Here is a 15892-nt window from a genome sequence, read left to right as displayed (position 1 = left end):
CCTGTAGATAAAAATGTGTCTTACTTGGAGTCCACTTGGAAATCAGATACTGAATCTAATAGGGATTACCCAAATGAAAAGTAGCACAAATACATGTAGTATATTTCTTCTAATTTATAAAAATATATGCACCCATCCTATGCTTTGGGTGCTTACACCATGGACTGAAGGGCACCTAATATAAAAGGAATACCCATAAATATGCAACTTGCCCATTTCTCCTCAGTAGCTGGAGGGGAGGGGAGCTTTACAGCATGCCAGAAAGGTTAAGAAACCACACTCTGCAGTCCGGTGTTCAGGAATGAGATCCCAAGTCACTGACCTTCACAGAAATGCCCTGACAGCACCTACAGTTCAACCACCAACAGTGACTTAACTGTGGGCCGGGCAAGGGAAGAAAGGGATCTCAAGTAAGGCTGTCTCCAATTATTTAGGGCCTTGCAAGGCTCAGCCAGTTCCTTGAATTCCACTGGAAGCTTACTGCAAGGCCTGCAGATCCCAGGGCACTAATCTGACATGTTCCCCATGTGCAATTCCATTCACCAGAAAGGACAGCATTTTGCAGTAGCTTCAGCCTCTGACTAGTCCCAAGATGTAGACCCACACCGAGTGCATTACAGCAATCTAGTTTCCAGGTGAAAAAGGCATGGATAATTGTGGCAAGGTCTGCACTGAAGATAAGATCATACTTCTTACATGGTAAGGATGGGAAAAGAAGCACTGTGCACACCACAGTCACTATCCAGGCATCCAAAAGCAGTTCCAGATGTGACAACCATGCTGTTACAAATGGTCGCACTTTCTCAATGAGGGCAGCCAGCAAGTTCTACTAAAATTCTTCTGGCTGCCTCCCCCAGCTAACTAACATTCTCTCTCTCTCTCTTTCTTTTCAGGATTATGTTACAGTTGGCCCCAAGTTCATCTAGGCACAGTGGTACCTTGCAGGAAAGAAACCTTGAAGTAAAGGAAGAGTTGCCTTCAGCTATCTTTATTTTCCCAGAACAATACCAGAGCCATTCAAGAGCAGCTCAACCACTTCTGCGAGGGTCCACAAGTGAATCCAAGTCTTATGCTTCAAACCATCAAAAGGTAGCTTACAGATGTAAGAGAATAAGCATAATGTCTTCATCCACTGATAGGAAATAATCAGCTAATGCAATCAGTGCAGTTTTGGCACCGGACTTGTAACCCAACTGACTTGAGGCCAAGGAAATCTGATCAATCAAGAAACTGAGCACTGCTCCTCTACCACCTTCTCAATGACCTTCCCCAGATGGGCGATGGATACCCAGTCACCGTCAGCCAGAATGTCAGTATCAAGAATTGGTTTCTTGAACTCTGGCCTCAATAGCTGAAGACCACTGGCATCTTTCCCACCACATAGGGACACATCAACAAACACAAGCGAAAATGGACACAGTACTCTCCAGCTGGCCTTCACTTGAAAATGGAAGCACCAAAGCACTCCAGCACCTCTGTAACCTGAGCGGCACCAGCTGTAATCCAAGCAAACATGACAGCATTTCCCCCTGCTGGATGTGGTTCTGTTTCTGCGTCAGCAGACAACTCATTCTGAATCAGAGCAAGTTTGTCTGCAAAACATGAAATTTTTCACATAAGTCAAGCTCAGCCTGGGTGGTTACTGGCTTTACCAAGAGGTTGGTCACTTAAAACAGTTCTGTTGTGATGGAGGGAGAAGAAACCTGTCTTTACTTCCTGCAGAGCCAAAACATACAGTCTTAACGTCTGCACATCATAGTTGGTCAGATTCACATGAGATTTCCACCAGCAATGCTCTAGTTGTCTCTCCTCTTATTTAATTTGTTATGGATCATCAGAACCACAGTGAGCTGTGAGAACACAGTTGGTGAAGTGGATATTTAGGGACCACAGAACCAACAATGGTACACTGTGACCATCTAGGCCAAGCAGTAGTTAGATTCCTCTTCCTTAATTGTGGATGCCTTCATTCCAGAACAGCAGCCAAAACTTAACAAGTTTTTTAATTTACATTTATTTGAAAAGGAAAGCCTTTCAGGTCTGAAATAAACGTTCATTCTGATTTTCAACAGATTAGGTTTGAGGTGCAGAGTGATAAGAAGTGTTAAGCGCTGAGCTGCTCTGAGATCTGCCACTCAGAAATTTCTCAGCTCAAAATCCACAGCTCAGAAAATGGCAATTTCAAGTACTAAGATTATGCAACTACAAAGAATACTTGAAAATATACTCTCGTTGTCTTGCAAACATGTTTATCTGGTTTTTAAAATGTGAAAATTATGCTGGTGGAAGGTACCAGTCAGTCGTCCATCTTGTGGTTGAAGAAGAGAGGATATCTGAAGCACTAAGATCTGGTTCATGAGTTCAGAGGGGGCCTCAAAAGTTATGTTCCATGAATGTGCCATGGTATGGGGAGCCGTGGCTGAGCCCGCAGGTCCTCGTGACATAGTGGCCTTCAGCTTTACTGGGAGCTAATCGGCACCCAGTGCTGCAGTAGATTTAAGCCACCAAAGCATTCTTCCATCAAGTATAAAATGGTAAGAAGCCCAAGATGTGTCAAGAAAAAAAGAGTCAATCCTAAAATTCTCTAAGTAGGAGGGAAGAGATCCATTTGAGACACCCGCATCCCACCCCACCCCATGCCACCCAGAACCACATAGCTTGAAAAAAGCCCTTACCCAAAAGGGAAGAAGAATGAATAGAGGGTCCTACTCAGGAGATGGTGGGGAGGGAGAACAGTATGCCGCCTGGAAGGGAGGCATAAAAGTACATCAAGGGGAAAAAACAGGATTTGTTTGTTAATCATTTTCTGAAGTTTTGGTGGCTCCATGCCCATCCACACCTGTCCTCTACAGAACAGAAAAGCACCAAGCAGCACTAGTGCAAGCTTTCCCACACCACTTTGCCAGTCTCTAACCGCTGCTCTAGAGGGACTATCTAGACAAGTGATAAGATAATTTGGTCTCCACGAGCAGACAAATACTTGACCTCTGCAGATACTTTCAACAATATTATCAATTTGTGCTCATTTTGACAGTGGTATTGGTAATGCTGAGAATTGCCATTAGGAACTGCAATGAGACTCAATCTCCAGAATACTGATTAAATGTGCTTCAAGAGAGCACTCTGCTGCTGCTCAGAATATGCACATGGGGCTTCCTGAAGAAAATGGACCTTAAGTTCTTAAAGGAAAGGAAAGGCAAAACAAAGAAAGACGAGAGAGCCAAGCAGGAACAAGGGGTGATCAAGTGTTCCAACAGGCAGACAGGAAAGGATAAGAGATAAGACCAAAAAAAAATGAAACAGAGAAAGATAAATACATGGCTAAGAACAGGTAAAGGAAGGAAAGAAAAAAACCCAGGATGAGAAGTAGAGAACATGAAAGAAGCAGAAAAGAGATGGTTCCTTAGTGCAGCACACTTTAATAGCTACTCTTCAATTTTCATCTTGCATGTAATCTTGGGTCAAGAGTGGCCACTGCCGACTATGGCAATCTGCCTGCTTAGTTATATGGATGCTTTGTGTTACACCAACATTTGAGTGTTCAACCTAAATTACTAAGCATTCCTAATCTCGTACCAGGACCCAAGACACAGAGCCCAAGAACAACCTCATTTACCTTTTTTGGCTCTCAGCACTCGTCCCAATCTTTGAGCCTCCTGTCTTCGAGACCCACCATGGGACGAAATCTGAATCAGAACATTGGCTTCTGGTAGATCAAATGATGTGTCACCTACCTACAATACAAAAGCAGCCTCTGAGCAATAAGCTGGTTTTCCCACATTAAGAAATGAAGACAATGAAAAATACAACTTTGGTGATGCAATAAGAAGTATGTCGAACGTAAGTTGGCACATGTAACTTACTGCATTTTTAAATTGAATTTGCATCCTTCAACCTGATGCAGTATCACAGTGAATGCCTTCACTTACCTTGGAAATAAAGATAGTGTTGATTTTTGGATTGTGCTTGAAGTTCTGTAGAATCTGCATTCTCTCTCCTTGTGCAGTAGGACCATATATGTAAGGTCTAAGATAGAACGAACATTGAAAGTAATCAGTTCTCAAGGCTTCTCAGAACTATTATCCTTAGGTTAGGATACCACAGAGGGGAGTGCAGTATAACCATTTAAAATTTCAGATCAGTTTAGAAATAGGAGCGTTTTGGGTTTTGTTTAAAAACAAAAAAAGTTGTGCTGCTCATCTTTAATCCTTTGGCTCTTTACTGTAACCCTGCCCAAATGTATACTGAATCACCACCTGGGGCAAACCCAAGCTGTCAGAGGCAGACATCTTTTCACTTTCTGCAGAAATAAATCCTGACAGTGGTAAATGCTTTTCATTTGATGTGCTCTGACTGAACTGTGGATCAGTGGACTGAAAACATTTGCTAATCCTAGATGAAAGGCTGAATGCAGCTGTTAAAATAAAAAGGTGGGTGGTTGGTTTTTTTTGCTCAAATCCAATGAGCCAGCATATGGACAGCTGTGCCCTTCTCACTTCTTCCCACTTGAGTCCTTAAGAATCCAAGTTTCCCTTTTAATTAAATTCTCAGTGTGTCAAGCTGGCTGTTAGGTATTTTATCTGGAAATGATGTCTATGTTTTGAAGTCAACACCTTTCTCCTCTTCTCCAGTTACCCAGTTACGGTTTGTGACCAGAATACAATGTCCACTGGGTTCTATGGAAAAGAGCAGCACAACCCGGGATTTACAATGGTGGAGGAAGCTATGAGACTCTTTGGCATACCTTGCAAGCCGACACTCAAAGATTAAGATATATGTGGTCAATTCTTACTTTTGTCTGCAATTTCAAGATGACAGCAGTGAAGTTCAGACTGTACAGGTTATCTCCTTACAGAGTCCGAAGGGAAAGTGATAATACAGGAAGATTTTGTGGGACTGTTGTACATATCCTGACTTTGTACCTGTACAGCTGGATTTCTCCTGGATCTCCTTTGTTCCACACAGTCTCCCAACTATCTTACATTAGCAGCAGTTTTCCATAACACCGCATATAACTTGACCCCTTGATTGAGTCCCTCCCACTTTAAAGTTAGCTGTGAATCTGCAGTATTTGCTGCAAACTCCAAGGCCTGACTATAAATGCAAGAGAAACCTGCAATAATGTGTAGCTGCTGCTTTTCTATCTCTTCCCCATTCTTTGGAGAAGCTTGTTAACAAGCACCTTCAAAAACCAAGAGAAGCAAGTTTCATAATTCATGTTAAGAAGTTTTTTCCCTATTTTTTTTTAAATAGGCCCAAAAGTTTAGCTTAAGTTTACATACTGCACACATCACCATGGTATCTGAGCACAAGAACCCAACTCATAGTATGCCAAGGCCTTCTACATCCCCTGGGTATTGGCTGTTTTCAGTAAGAGACGGCATTAACGTCATTCTAGTTTTTGTGCTGCCAAATCTCCTCTAATCCAATTCTTCTACTTGGTACATTTTAGTAACAGTCTTTTCCTAGCCAAAGCTGAAGTGGCTCATAGGAATGAGACACAAATTGTTTTAAACAATACTGTTGTTGTACAGCTAGTGAGACCCTGTAATGCTGCTGTAGTTATCAGTCTGCCAGTACTTCTATTTTTAGCCTTCATTTATAATTTCATTTTAGGATGTGAAGGTGATATTCGTCCCAAACAAAATTAACACACAAAACATCTGCTGTTGATTGAACTAAAATTAAAAAACTTGTGAAAACTTCACATGTCCATCAGGTGCTGCTTCCCAAGGCTGTAAACAGAGAGCTTGTCAAGCATTTGCCTCTACTGTTGTAGCTAAACCAAAAAAATGGGATGTTGGGTGTTTAATCTCCCCTTGACTCCCATCAGTTGGGTGTATCGTGATGAACAAGTTATAACACTTCCCTACCCAGAACAAACAAAAAACATCTAATAATAACGTGAAAACCGATCCTTCCTCCAACCAATGGGAAGATAATGAGCCTCAAGGATCAATACCTGTGTCGTCATAATCTGTCTTCTATAAAGCAATGATTTAGATGTATTGACGGCTTTCATATAAACTATACTAGCTCTTGCTCTGGATGACGCACAGAATGATGGTCAAGATGCCAGGATCAGCTCAAGAGACTCCTAATCTCAGCATTTAACATGAGCTTTAAGGAACTCCGCCTTTTCTGCCCTATGCCAATCCCCCATGACTGCCAAGCATTGCAATCCTGCCTTCCCTGTGGTACTGACAGTTGTGTAACCTTGGGCTCCACTCCAGAGCCAAAGAGAGCGATTTGGAAGATGGATTTTTAAAAAAGCAATTCCTCCTCCCCCCCCATCTTCCCGCAACTTAATAACTCTGCCAAAAACCTTCAGTAGTTTTACTTACAATGCTTCTCAAAACATCTTTACCAGTCACTAAGCTACAAGACTGCCCTCTCCCGCCCATCTCTCTTTTATTCTTTACTCAAAGACTCATTATATTTATTATCTTATATGGAACACTGAACACAGTTATTAACATTCCAGAAGCATCATTCTAGCTAATCTCTGTCCAGACAGGTTTAAGAATAATGAAGAAAGAGACCACGAGTTCTGAATTTGGAAGTCATCCAGCACTGTTAGCCCAGCTTATTGTTTGAAGTCACAGTGAGCTGGTGTTGAATGGCTATTGCACTGCCATTCAAAACTCATCACAAATTTGGGAAAAAGAGATAAGGGAGTTTGGTTTTTTTTGTAAGAAATACTGTTGGAAACTCCTGGACAGCTGAAAAAGTTTACAGGGCTAAATGCTCCTCACCATTTCTGCCAAGAAAGGGGAATAGAAAAGCCATGATTTCGACTCATGATTGAAAGGGTAAGGCTGGCTTCTCCACATGCTCCATGGAGGAAACCCTTCCATGAGTATTAGGCAGGGAAGAACCAATCTCCTTTACTATTCCCTCATTAATCCTGCATGCACTTTGATGCTAATCACTTGGCAAGTAAATTTTAATTTTTACCTCTGCTTTTGCAATTGAACCCCGCCTCAAAGAACAATTCCAAGGCAGCGGAGGAGCCCAGAGGAGCTCCTACAGAAGCTGTGCTGCTGTTTAGTAACTGTATTACAGTCGTGCGTGGAAGCACAATGTACTAGGCACTATATAAACATGTTGTAAAAGCCATTGCCTGAAAGAGCTTAAAATCTTAGTTTTAAGACAAGACTGCCACAGGCCTGGAAGGGGGCAGAAAGCAGGGAAGGCCATGGCTTTCTGTGGGCCTTGAAGGATTCAGGGGCTCCCTGGTACAAAATTTCCTTCTCATTTCACATGGGGGCAGGGAGACTAGTCTGTTACATGCACAGATAGTTGACCATCCAAATAGCCCCTTATTTAGTCACTTGCCTACAGTGCTGTTATCCTCAGCTCATTTTACTGTGACTATCAGCTCTCTACATAAGTACTAGTTTAAAATTCCTCTGTAGCCACTACAGAAAATGCACATCTAATCTTATCTTAGAACGTTACACTTGGGAAAATATATTGCAATACACATTGAAATTTACTTGAAATGCTCTTCAATGTTTCCTATCTTTATTAAGTTTAATGTTTATTATAAAAATGCCTGAAGTGACTGAAATTTGTGGAACATTCATTTTCCAGTAAGGAGAAGGAGGAGAGGTGCCCTCCTCATTCACAAATACTTACTTCCCCAGTCTGATTGCATACTCCTTCAATGCAAACACATTGTCAGCAAATACAATGATCTTGTCATTCCTTCGCTCATGAAATTTGATCAGGAACTGGCATGCTCTGAATTTATTTGGGTTCATAGTGTAGAGCAATATCCGCTTCTTTGTTTTGATAGCCACATATTCTCTGTAAAACTCTGGAGACATTGGGCACCAAACCTAGAATTTTTGAAAAAACAAATTATACACAGTAATAATGAGTCATTATTATTTTATGAGATTCCATTTGTAGTAGAAAACAGATATTCATAGATTTTAAGGCCAGAAGGTACCATTATAATCATCTAGTCTGATTTCCAGCATAACCCGGGCCAGAGAATTTTACCCAATAATTCCTGCAACAAGCTCATATATTTTAGACATCCAATCTTGGTATAAAGATAGTCCTCTTCTAGACTTCCCACCACTAGTTGAAATCATCTCTTAAATCACTGTCAGCTGAAAGAGACATTTAGCCTTCATTAGCATATAAGTGTAGCAACTCACCAATCTGTTTTTAACATGTCCATGCCAAGTTCCATTTAATTTTAATTACTATTTTCCAGAGATTTTTTTCACAAGAATCCATCACTTCACTGGTGCACATGTAGATTCTGCAGCTCCTGAACTGCTTGCATCAACTAACACTGCTAGCTCAAATTAGTAGGGTTCTAGAGGCTTTCCCCATTTATGGTCTTTCCTTACAATACATTTTTTAGCATTACATGATTTTATATTTAGTGAGAGACCTTTATTTACTGTCATATTATTGCATATAATTAACTGAATTTGAGGAACTCGCCACAAATGCAGTGGTATTATCTGTACACCATAGTTTAGAGTAGAAGTTCATCTTTTTTTTTCTATTCTACATACCATGCTCATTACCATCGATTCCAAGCACCCAAGAACAGAACACTTGCAAATAAAAGCTAAGAACAGATGATAACTACATTGTAAATGAAAGCATAGTCTATAATCATTGTTTAATAAATCAAGTTTAAAAACAAATCTGCCATTAATTTAAATGAACATTTGCATTATGGCATGGAAACAATATAGGAGACACTACTGAATAATTACGTGCTTCCTTAGTGGTCATTATTTTCTTTTACTCAAATCCCGTCTTCAGTGCACAGATTAAACAAGTGGACTATACAATGGGTTTAGAGGAAGTTTCCCTTCCCACCAGGTTAGAGTCTAACAACGGAACTACTCTGGATTAGGCTTCATAGCTCCTGCACATCACCTACTTGAAAGGGGTAAGAAATTTTACATCAAGGAGTATTTTCAGCTAGGACCAGCAGATGTATGAATTTGCTAGGGGAGAAAGGAGAAGATAGAAATAAAGGCTATTTCTTGGCAACAGAATAATTTAAACCACAGGATTTAGGAATTACTGCCACCGAGTACACAGGATCTTTCCCACTAAGTGACTTATGCACTCGTTCAAGAGTAAAACTAGTAAAAATGCACTTCCATCCCCACTGATCTTTTAATTTTAAAATTTTGCATGGCATGCACTCCAAAGTATAAACCTGGCACAGCATCTGGGGACAAGTTTACTGCAAATCAGAAACCTCTGGAAATAGAGCTAGTGGAAATACTAAAAATATTAGATAGGAGCAGCATTTACCTTTAACATGCTGCAGCTACTACCAATATAATTTTACATTCTGTAACTCACATACTGAAGCAGTGAATGAGCAAGTGATATATGCAGTGAATATGATCTGCTGTATCATTGGGTAGCACTGCCCTCTACTGCCACTTGGAAGATCTCGATTCAGGAGCAACCAGGTTGCTTTCTCAGATCAGAATCGATAAGGCAAGCTATGAAATGACACACTACATGAATGTGAATAAAGTTCATACCGATCACAGATGTTTGTTACTTCCCAGAAACCACCATTACTTTGTTGGTTGGTTGTTGAAATAATGTAGATTCTAAATTAAATGTCAAAAAAATCTAACACTCTCTTGAAGAATATGAACTCACACAAAGCTGCAAGTACCTAAGAAAAGTTCACAACAGGGAACATTCTTTGTGAGTTGTATGACATATGTAATGCACAGGAGGTCAGCCTAGATGATCATGATGGTCCCTTCTGACCTTAAAGTCTATGACAGGGGTGAGCAAACTTTCTGGTCCAAGGGCCACATCTGGGTATGGAAATTGTATGGTGGGCCATGAATGTTCACGAAATTGGGGCTGGGGTGCAGGAGGGGGTGAGGACTCTGGCTGTGAGTGCGGGCTCTGGGGTGGGGCCAGAAATAAGGAGTTCAAGGTGCGGGAGTGGGCTCTAGGCTGGGGCAGGGGTGCAAGAGAATATAGACTCTAGCACTTGTGGTAGTAAAAAGCAGAGCATCACCTCAGCACACTGGACTTTAGCAATGTAGCCATTGTTCTGCAGCTCCATCCAGTTGGCTTCATAGAGTTTTGGTCCAATCAGGAAATTCAAGTCGACAATTTTGTCGTCTTCTCTGACGAGCGTAGCAGTCAGTCCCAGTTTGCAGTGAGCTTGCACAATGGTGAGCACACGTCTGAACATTTTGGCTAAGAAACACAAGATGAGATTTCCTTTTGATTTCATAAATGGGTTAAAAAGACACGCACTGCAAGTGGGTAGATTTTGTTGTATTAGCTATACGCCAGAGATGAGCACCGTATAAATGGTTAAGCAAATACAGGATTCTAATCTAATATTACTCCTACATTAAAACCAAGCACTAGATTGGTTGCAGCTTTTGACTTATACTTAAGCACTTTTACTGCACTGTACAAACCTTAAGTAGTCCTCAGACCACAGTATTATCCAACAGCATAGATCTTCGTTAAAGTGGCTGCCAATGAGCAATGGCTATTTCCGTATTTTACCATTTCTCCCACTTCTGTTAATACGCAAAAATTACATGCCAACCACTTCAGTAAAGGTATAGCAATCAGAGACTAGGTCTACACTGGGGGGGGGGGAGGGGAAGGAGGTCGACGTCGACCTAAGATATGCAAAGTTGACATATCTTAGATCGATTTACCAGGCTGTGAGGATGGCAGCGAGTCGACCGCTGCTGCTCCCCCGTTAACTCCGCTTCCGCCTCTTGCACGCAGTGGAGTTCTGGAGTCAATGGCAGAGTGATCGTGTCTGCTCTAGACGCGATAAATCGATCCCCAATAGATCGATCACTAGCCACTGATCCGGCAGGTAGACATACCCAGAGACTTGGACTGGATTGGTGGGGCATTTCTAACCAGCATTATTTTCTGTAAACTGAAATGCTCCATTCTTTCCTTCCAACACCATATATCCCTATCTGGAAGTCAACACACCAATCTCAACTATCAACAATTATTTCAGAAACAAATAAGCATGGATATATTTCCTCCCAGTAAAATACATACATAGACAAAGGGATCCCTAACTTATTCATAGGGGCCTCACTTCAAGAGATTGTATCAGGACACCTCCCTTCCCACTTCAGAGAATGCAGACCAACTCCTCTCCCACTTGTGGTGATGTAACAGCCACATGGCAACTTTAGCAACTGTTACATGAAAAGTAAATCGGAATTAAGTGTACTTCAGGAATCTTTTTGGTGAAGTTTAAGCAGCTTCAGAAGAAAGCCTGCATCATGTGACCATCCATTCTCTGGACCAAAGCTCTAGAGATGACACTTCTTACTTCTGTAATTAGGAAAAATAAGTACTAACATTACTAGAATGCTTTCCCACTGGTATAAAGAATGGTAACACGTGTACCCTAATGAGTTGAGAGGTCTTTGGAAAGCAGTCTTCATATAAATACTGCAGTACTGAAAAAACTTGTACCAGAGCCTATGATCGTCTACATGTATTAAGCCTCAAATACTAAGCTATGAATTTATTCTAGAACTTCAGAACAACATTATGAGAAAGCCAGAAAGAAACTGCATGGCAACAATAGCGCAGCATTAACAATGGGTCTGGGGGGAGGGGACTATTTAAGAATTTGTACACTCCTTACCAGGTATGGTGTGCACCTCATCAAGTATCATAAGGCCCCACTCTTGACTTTTAAGCCATTCCATTACTCTCTCTGCCTCCCAAGACCTCTTAGTTGTGTGTCCCAACATAGAGTAGGTGCTAATGGCAACAGAGCAGCCGATAGGCTTGTCCTTGGCATCGGACGTGAATCGACAGATTTGGCTGTCATCTATGGTGGACCACATTTTGAACTGGGCTTTCCACTGCTCCACAGAGACAGAAGAGTTGCCAAGTACCAGGCAACGCTTACGGACTGTACATGCAGCTGTAACTCCAACTAAAGACTTGCCAGCACCTGCAGGAGGGGAGGAAAAATAAGAGCAACTGTCACCAGTAATCCACCTGATAGACAGATCCCATCATTCCTTGGATAAAAAGGGGGACGGGAGGAAAACCACTGTGGAATGGTTGGCCAGGAATCGTCCTAGAGGAGGGGAAATTTCTCAGTAGCCACAGCTTTAAGACTATAACAGAAGCAGCAGCCTTTACATATTAGCATATGAAACCACACATCTGTGTTTGCTGCTTGTCATATGCTTATGAAAAAGCTCAGCAAAATCACTGCAATTCATGTTCTCTTTGCAGCAAAATGAACTGCTTCCAATAGTTTCTTTGTTCCAAAGCTCTCCCGTCGGTGTAGAACCATCTTCACTAAAGCACTACAGCTGTACAGTACGGGCCGTACGTGTAGACAAGCCTTTAGATTAGACCAAATGGCTTCAGCAAGCTGCTAGTTACTGACAGGGTCTTTGTTGCTTCTACAGGCTGAGCCCATTGCACACTCCAGGAGCTACTTGCATTCCTCTATTCCCCACCCCTACAAGCACCCTTTCTGCCACCCTCATAAGAGCATAAGAACGGCCAGACTGGATCAGACCAAAGGTCCATCTAGCCCAGTATCCTGTCTTCCGACAGTGGCCAATGCCAGGTGCCCCAGAGGGAATGAACAGAACAGGTAACCATCAAGTGATCCATCCCGTCACCCATTCCCATCCCCTTCTATTGCAGAGACTCCCTGGCAGTTTCCCACCCACCCCCTCCGTCATGCCAGGGCTCTGGGTACTCCCAGACTCTCATGGATCACTAACTGGTTAAAAGATAGGAAAACAAGGAATAAATGGTCAGTTTTCTGACTTGAGAGAGATAAATAGTGGTGTCCCCCTGGGGTCTCTACTGGGCCCATTCCTATTCAACATATTCATAAATGATCTGGAAAAAGTGAGGTGGCAAAATTTGCAGAGGACACAAAATTACTCAAGATAGTTAAGTCCAAAGCAAAGGGTTACAAAAGTATCCCACTAAACTGGGTGACTGGGCAACGAAATGGCAGATGAAATTCAATGTTGATAAATGCAAAGTAATGCACATTGGAAAACATAATCCCAACTATACATATAAAATGATGGGGTCTAACTTAGCTGTTACTACTCAAGAAAGATCAGAGTCATTGTGGATAATTCTCTGAAAACAACTGCTCAATGTGCAGCAGCGGTAGCCAAAAAAAGCTAACAATGTTAGGAACCATTAGGAAAGGGTCAATAATAAGACCGAAAATATCATAGTGCCACTATATAAATCCATGGTACGCATACACCTTGAATAACGTGTGCAGTTCTGGTCACTCCATCTCAAAAAAAAAATATATTAGAAATGGAAAAGGTACAGAGAAGGGCAATGGAAACGATTAAGGGGATGAAACAGCTTCCATAGAAGGAGAGATGAAAAAGACTGGGACTTCTCAGCTTGGAAAAGAGACAACTAAGAGGGGATCTAATTGAGGTCTATAAAATCTTGACTGGTGTGGAAAAAATGAATAAGGAGGAAAAAAATAACACTTTCACATAAACACAAGAACCAGGGGGCACGTGATGAAATGAACAGGCAGCAGGCTTAAAACAAACAAAACGAAATAGTTCTTCACACTACACAGTCAACCTGTGGAATTCATTGCCAAGGGAAATTGTGAAGGTCAAAACTATAGCAGTGTTCAAAAATCAATGAGCTAAGTTCATGGAAGACAGGTCTATCAATGGCTGTTAGCCAAGATGGTCAGAGATACAACTCCATGCTCTAGGTGTTCCTAGCCTCTGACTGCCAGAAGCTGGGAATGGACACGGAATGAATCACTTAATGATTGTTCTGTTCTCTTCCTTCCCCTGGAAGCACCTGGCATTGGCCACTATCAGAAGACAGGATACTGAGCTAGAAGGACCATTGGTCTGACCCAGTATGGCTGGTCTTATGTTTCCTGCTTTGCCATCCTTATTTCTTTTTTGGAAGATAAATCATTCAGGGTGTCAACATTTTAAAACTCTATTGGGACAATCAGTAGAACGGAGTTGGGGGAGGTATTGTTATGCTGGAAGGTGTTAATGGCTGCCAGCGGCTGGCTCTTTGATCTATAGACATGTGCAGACCTAGCTGCTAACCAGATGCCAGGGGCTCTGTGTTGTTCTCCCTCGCCCCCCCACCCCCGTCCCTTTCCTGTTTTTTCCACAAAAATCAACAGGGTTATGCCCAGAACATTCCTTGAAACTCTCTGGAATTGATCAGCTGTAGCAGTCAAAAATTGTGTTACAAACAGAGAAATGCCATCTAGTTGCATGTAAGGCCTTGCTTCAATTCAGGCAAAATCCAACTACTTACCACATGGCAGGACAATAACACCAGACCTAGCACGCCCATTCCCAAACATCTTCCTTAGACTTTTCTCCTGGTAAGGTCTGAGAACAGCTGTGGGCTTTAGGTCTATATTAATATCAGGATTCACTGAATCATTTCTGAAGTCATACTCTGCCAGCAAGGGGTACTCCAAGTGGATGCAACGCTTCTGAAGCTCTTCAATCATTTCCTGGAAAGGAAACAAAGCTTTTAACAGCACATTCTAAATTTCTGAAACCTGCTGAGGAATTTTTTTTAAAAATAGCCAGTTTATATATACGAGCTGTATCCAGGCAAGTTAATTGTTCTTTTACACCCTTTGCTTGCTCTGTAACAGCAGGAGTTAAAACCTATTCCCAGAATTTTGCTGATGATCAAAGAACAAAACAGAACAATTTAAGTATTATTGTATATTAGGGAGGAAATTATTGACAAATGGAAAAAAGTGAGATATTCAAATCTCTGAAAGTGTTATTCTGTAGGGAAAGCGCTTGATAATGTCCTTTATAGGATTGACAAATCAACATTTTGAAGTAGCAAATCCCTTCTTCAAAACACAAAAAATTCAAAATACAGCATATCTGATCACTGTTTTTAACTGAAGAGCCACAAAAGCTACACATCTGGCAACTGAGAAATCTTCGCTCCCCAGTAACAGTTACTCTACCACAACAGCATGTTGCTTTTAATTGCTATCTGAGACATTGAAAAAATGACCCGAATAGCCTGCCGATTTTCTTTAGGTTTCCAATAAGGCAACAAAAGACTTGCCAAGTCTACGATAAAACTATAGAAACTTCACAAAAAAGCTTCGCAAGTAAGTCTGATCTAATACAGTCAATTTATATACAGCACCTGCTACCTGTTAAGCACCGATATGCTCCATTCTGTACATGACAGAAATATAAAAAGCATCTTTGTCCAAAGATTTTATAATCCAAGAGATTTACACAAAACACTGCAAGAAACCCAACAAAATCTGATTCAAACCCCTGCATGATCTCACACCTCACTACTTACACACTCCTGGGATGGGGAAGGCACTTGACAAACAGAAATGTGTCTAACAGAAGAAATAACATTAAAGGTTCCACACCCACAAACAGGAACAGTGAATCTTTTTACATAGACCTGGTTTGCATAAGAAGAAAGAATGGTATTGTAGCTAAGGCACTAGAGTGTAACTCATGAACTCTGTACTTGGGCAAGTCACTTAAGCTCCAGGGACCTCAGCTCTGCACGAGGGAATAAACAACGATCTCTCCTTCACACAAGATTGGGCTTTTTGAGGATTGAGGTTGGGATATTCAAATATGCCCAAGGGAGTTAAGCACACAACTCCCTTTTAACTTCCATAGGCTCCTCTGAAAATCATTGCCAAATTCACTAGTATTTGTGACGTGCTCGGAAATTACAACAGTGAGCACCAAAGGAAAGTCCACAAGATCTTACCAAGCGCCGCAAACATATGGGGTATGTATGCAAGCCACGTTAACCTACACTATTCAGCAACAGCCAACAAGGTAAATTTAAGGACAGTCTCACA

General features: G+C 41.5%; 1 protein-coding gene across 1 annotated transcript in view; it reads right to left on the bottom strand.

Annotated features, from left to right (window-relative positions):
- ERCC3 (ERCC excision repair 3, TFIIH core complex helicase subunit) overlaps positions 1-15892 on the bottom strand; it is a 38421-nt gene that overhangs the window by 14338 nt on the left and 8191 nt on the right. Inside the window, exons 7-12 of the mRNA XM_045032817.1 lie at positions 14332-14536; positions 11666-11980; positions 10037-10221; positions 7642-7844; positions 3930-4026; positions 3617-3734 (exon numbers count right to left, since the gene is read on the bottom strand). Coding sequence (XP_044888752.1) covers positions 3617-3734; positions 3930-4026; positions 7642-7844; positions 10037-10221; positions 11666-11980; positions 14332-14536 — 1123 coding nt within the window. The remainder of the gene's footprint in view (positions 1-3616; positions 3735-3929; positions 4027-7641; positions 7845-10036; positions 10222-11665; positions 11981-14331; positions 14537-15892) is intronic.

Source organism: Mauremys mutica, chromosome 10 (assembly GCF_020497125.1).
Source record: "Mauremys mutica isolate MM-2020 ecotype Southern chromosome 10, ASM2049712v1, whole genome shotgun sequence".
Classification (NCBI taxonomy): domain Eukaryota; kingdom Metazoa; phylum Chordata; order Testudines; family Geoemydidae; genus Mauremys; species Mauremys mutica.
Note: the sequence above shows the minus strand (reverse complement) of the source record. Positions and strands in the feature narration are given on the sequence as shown.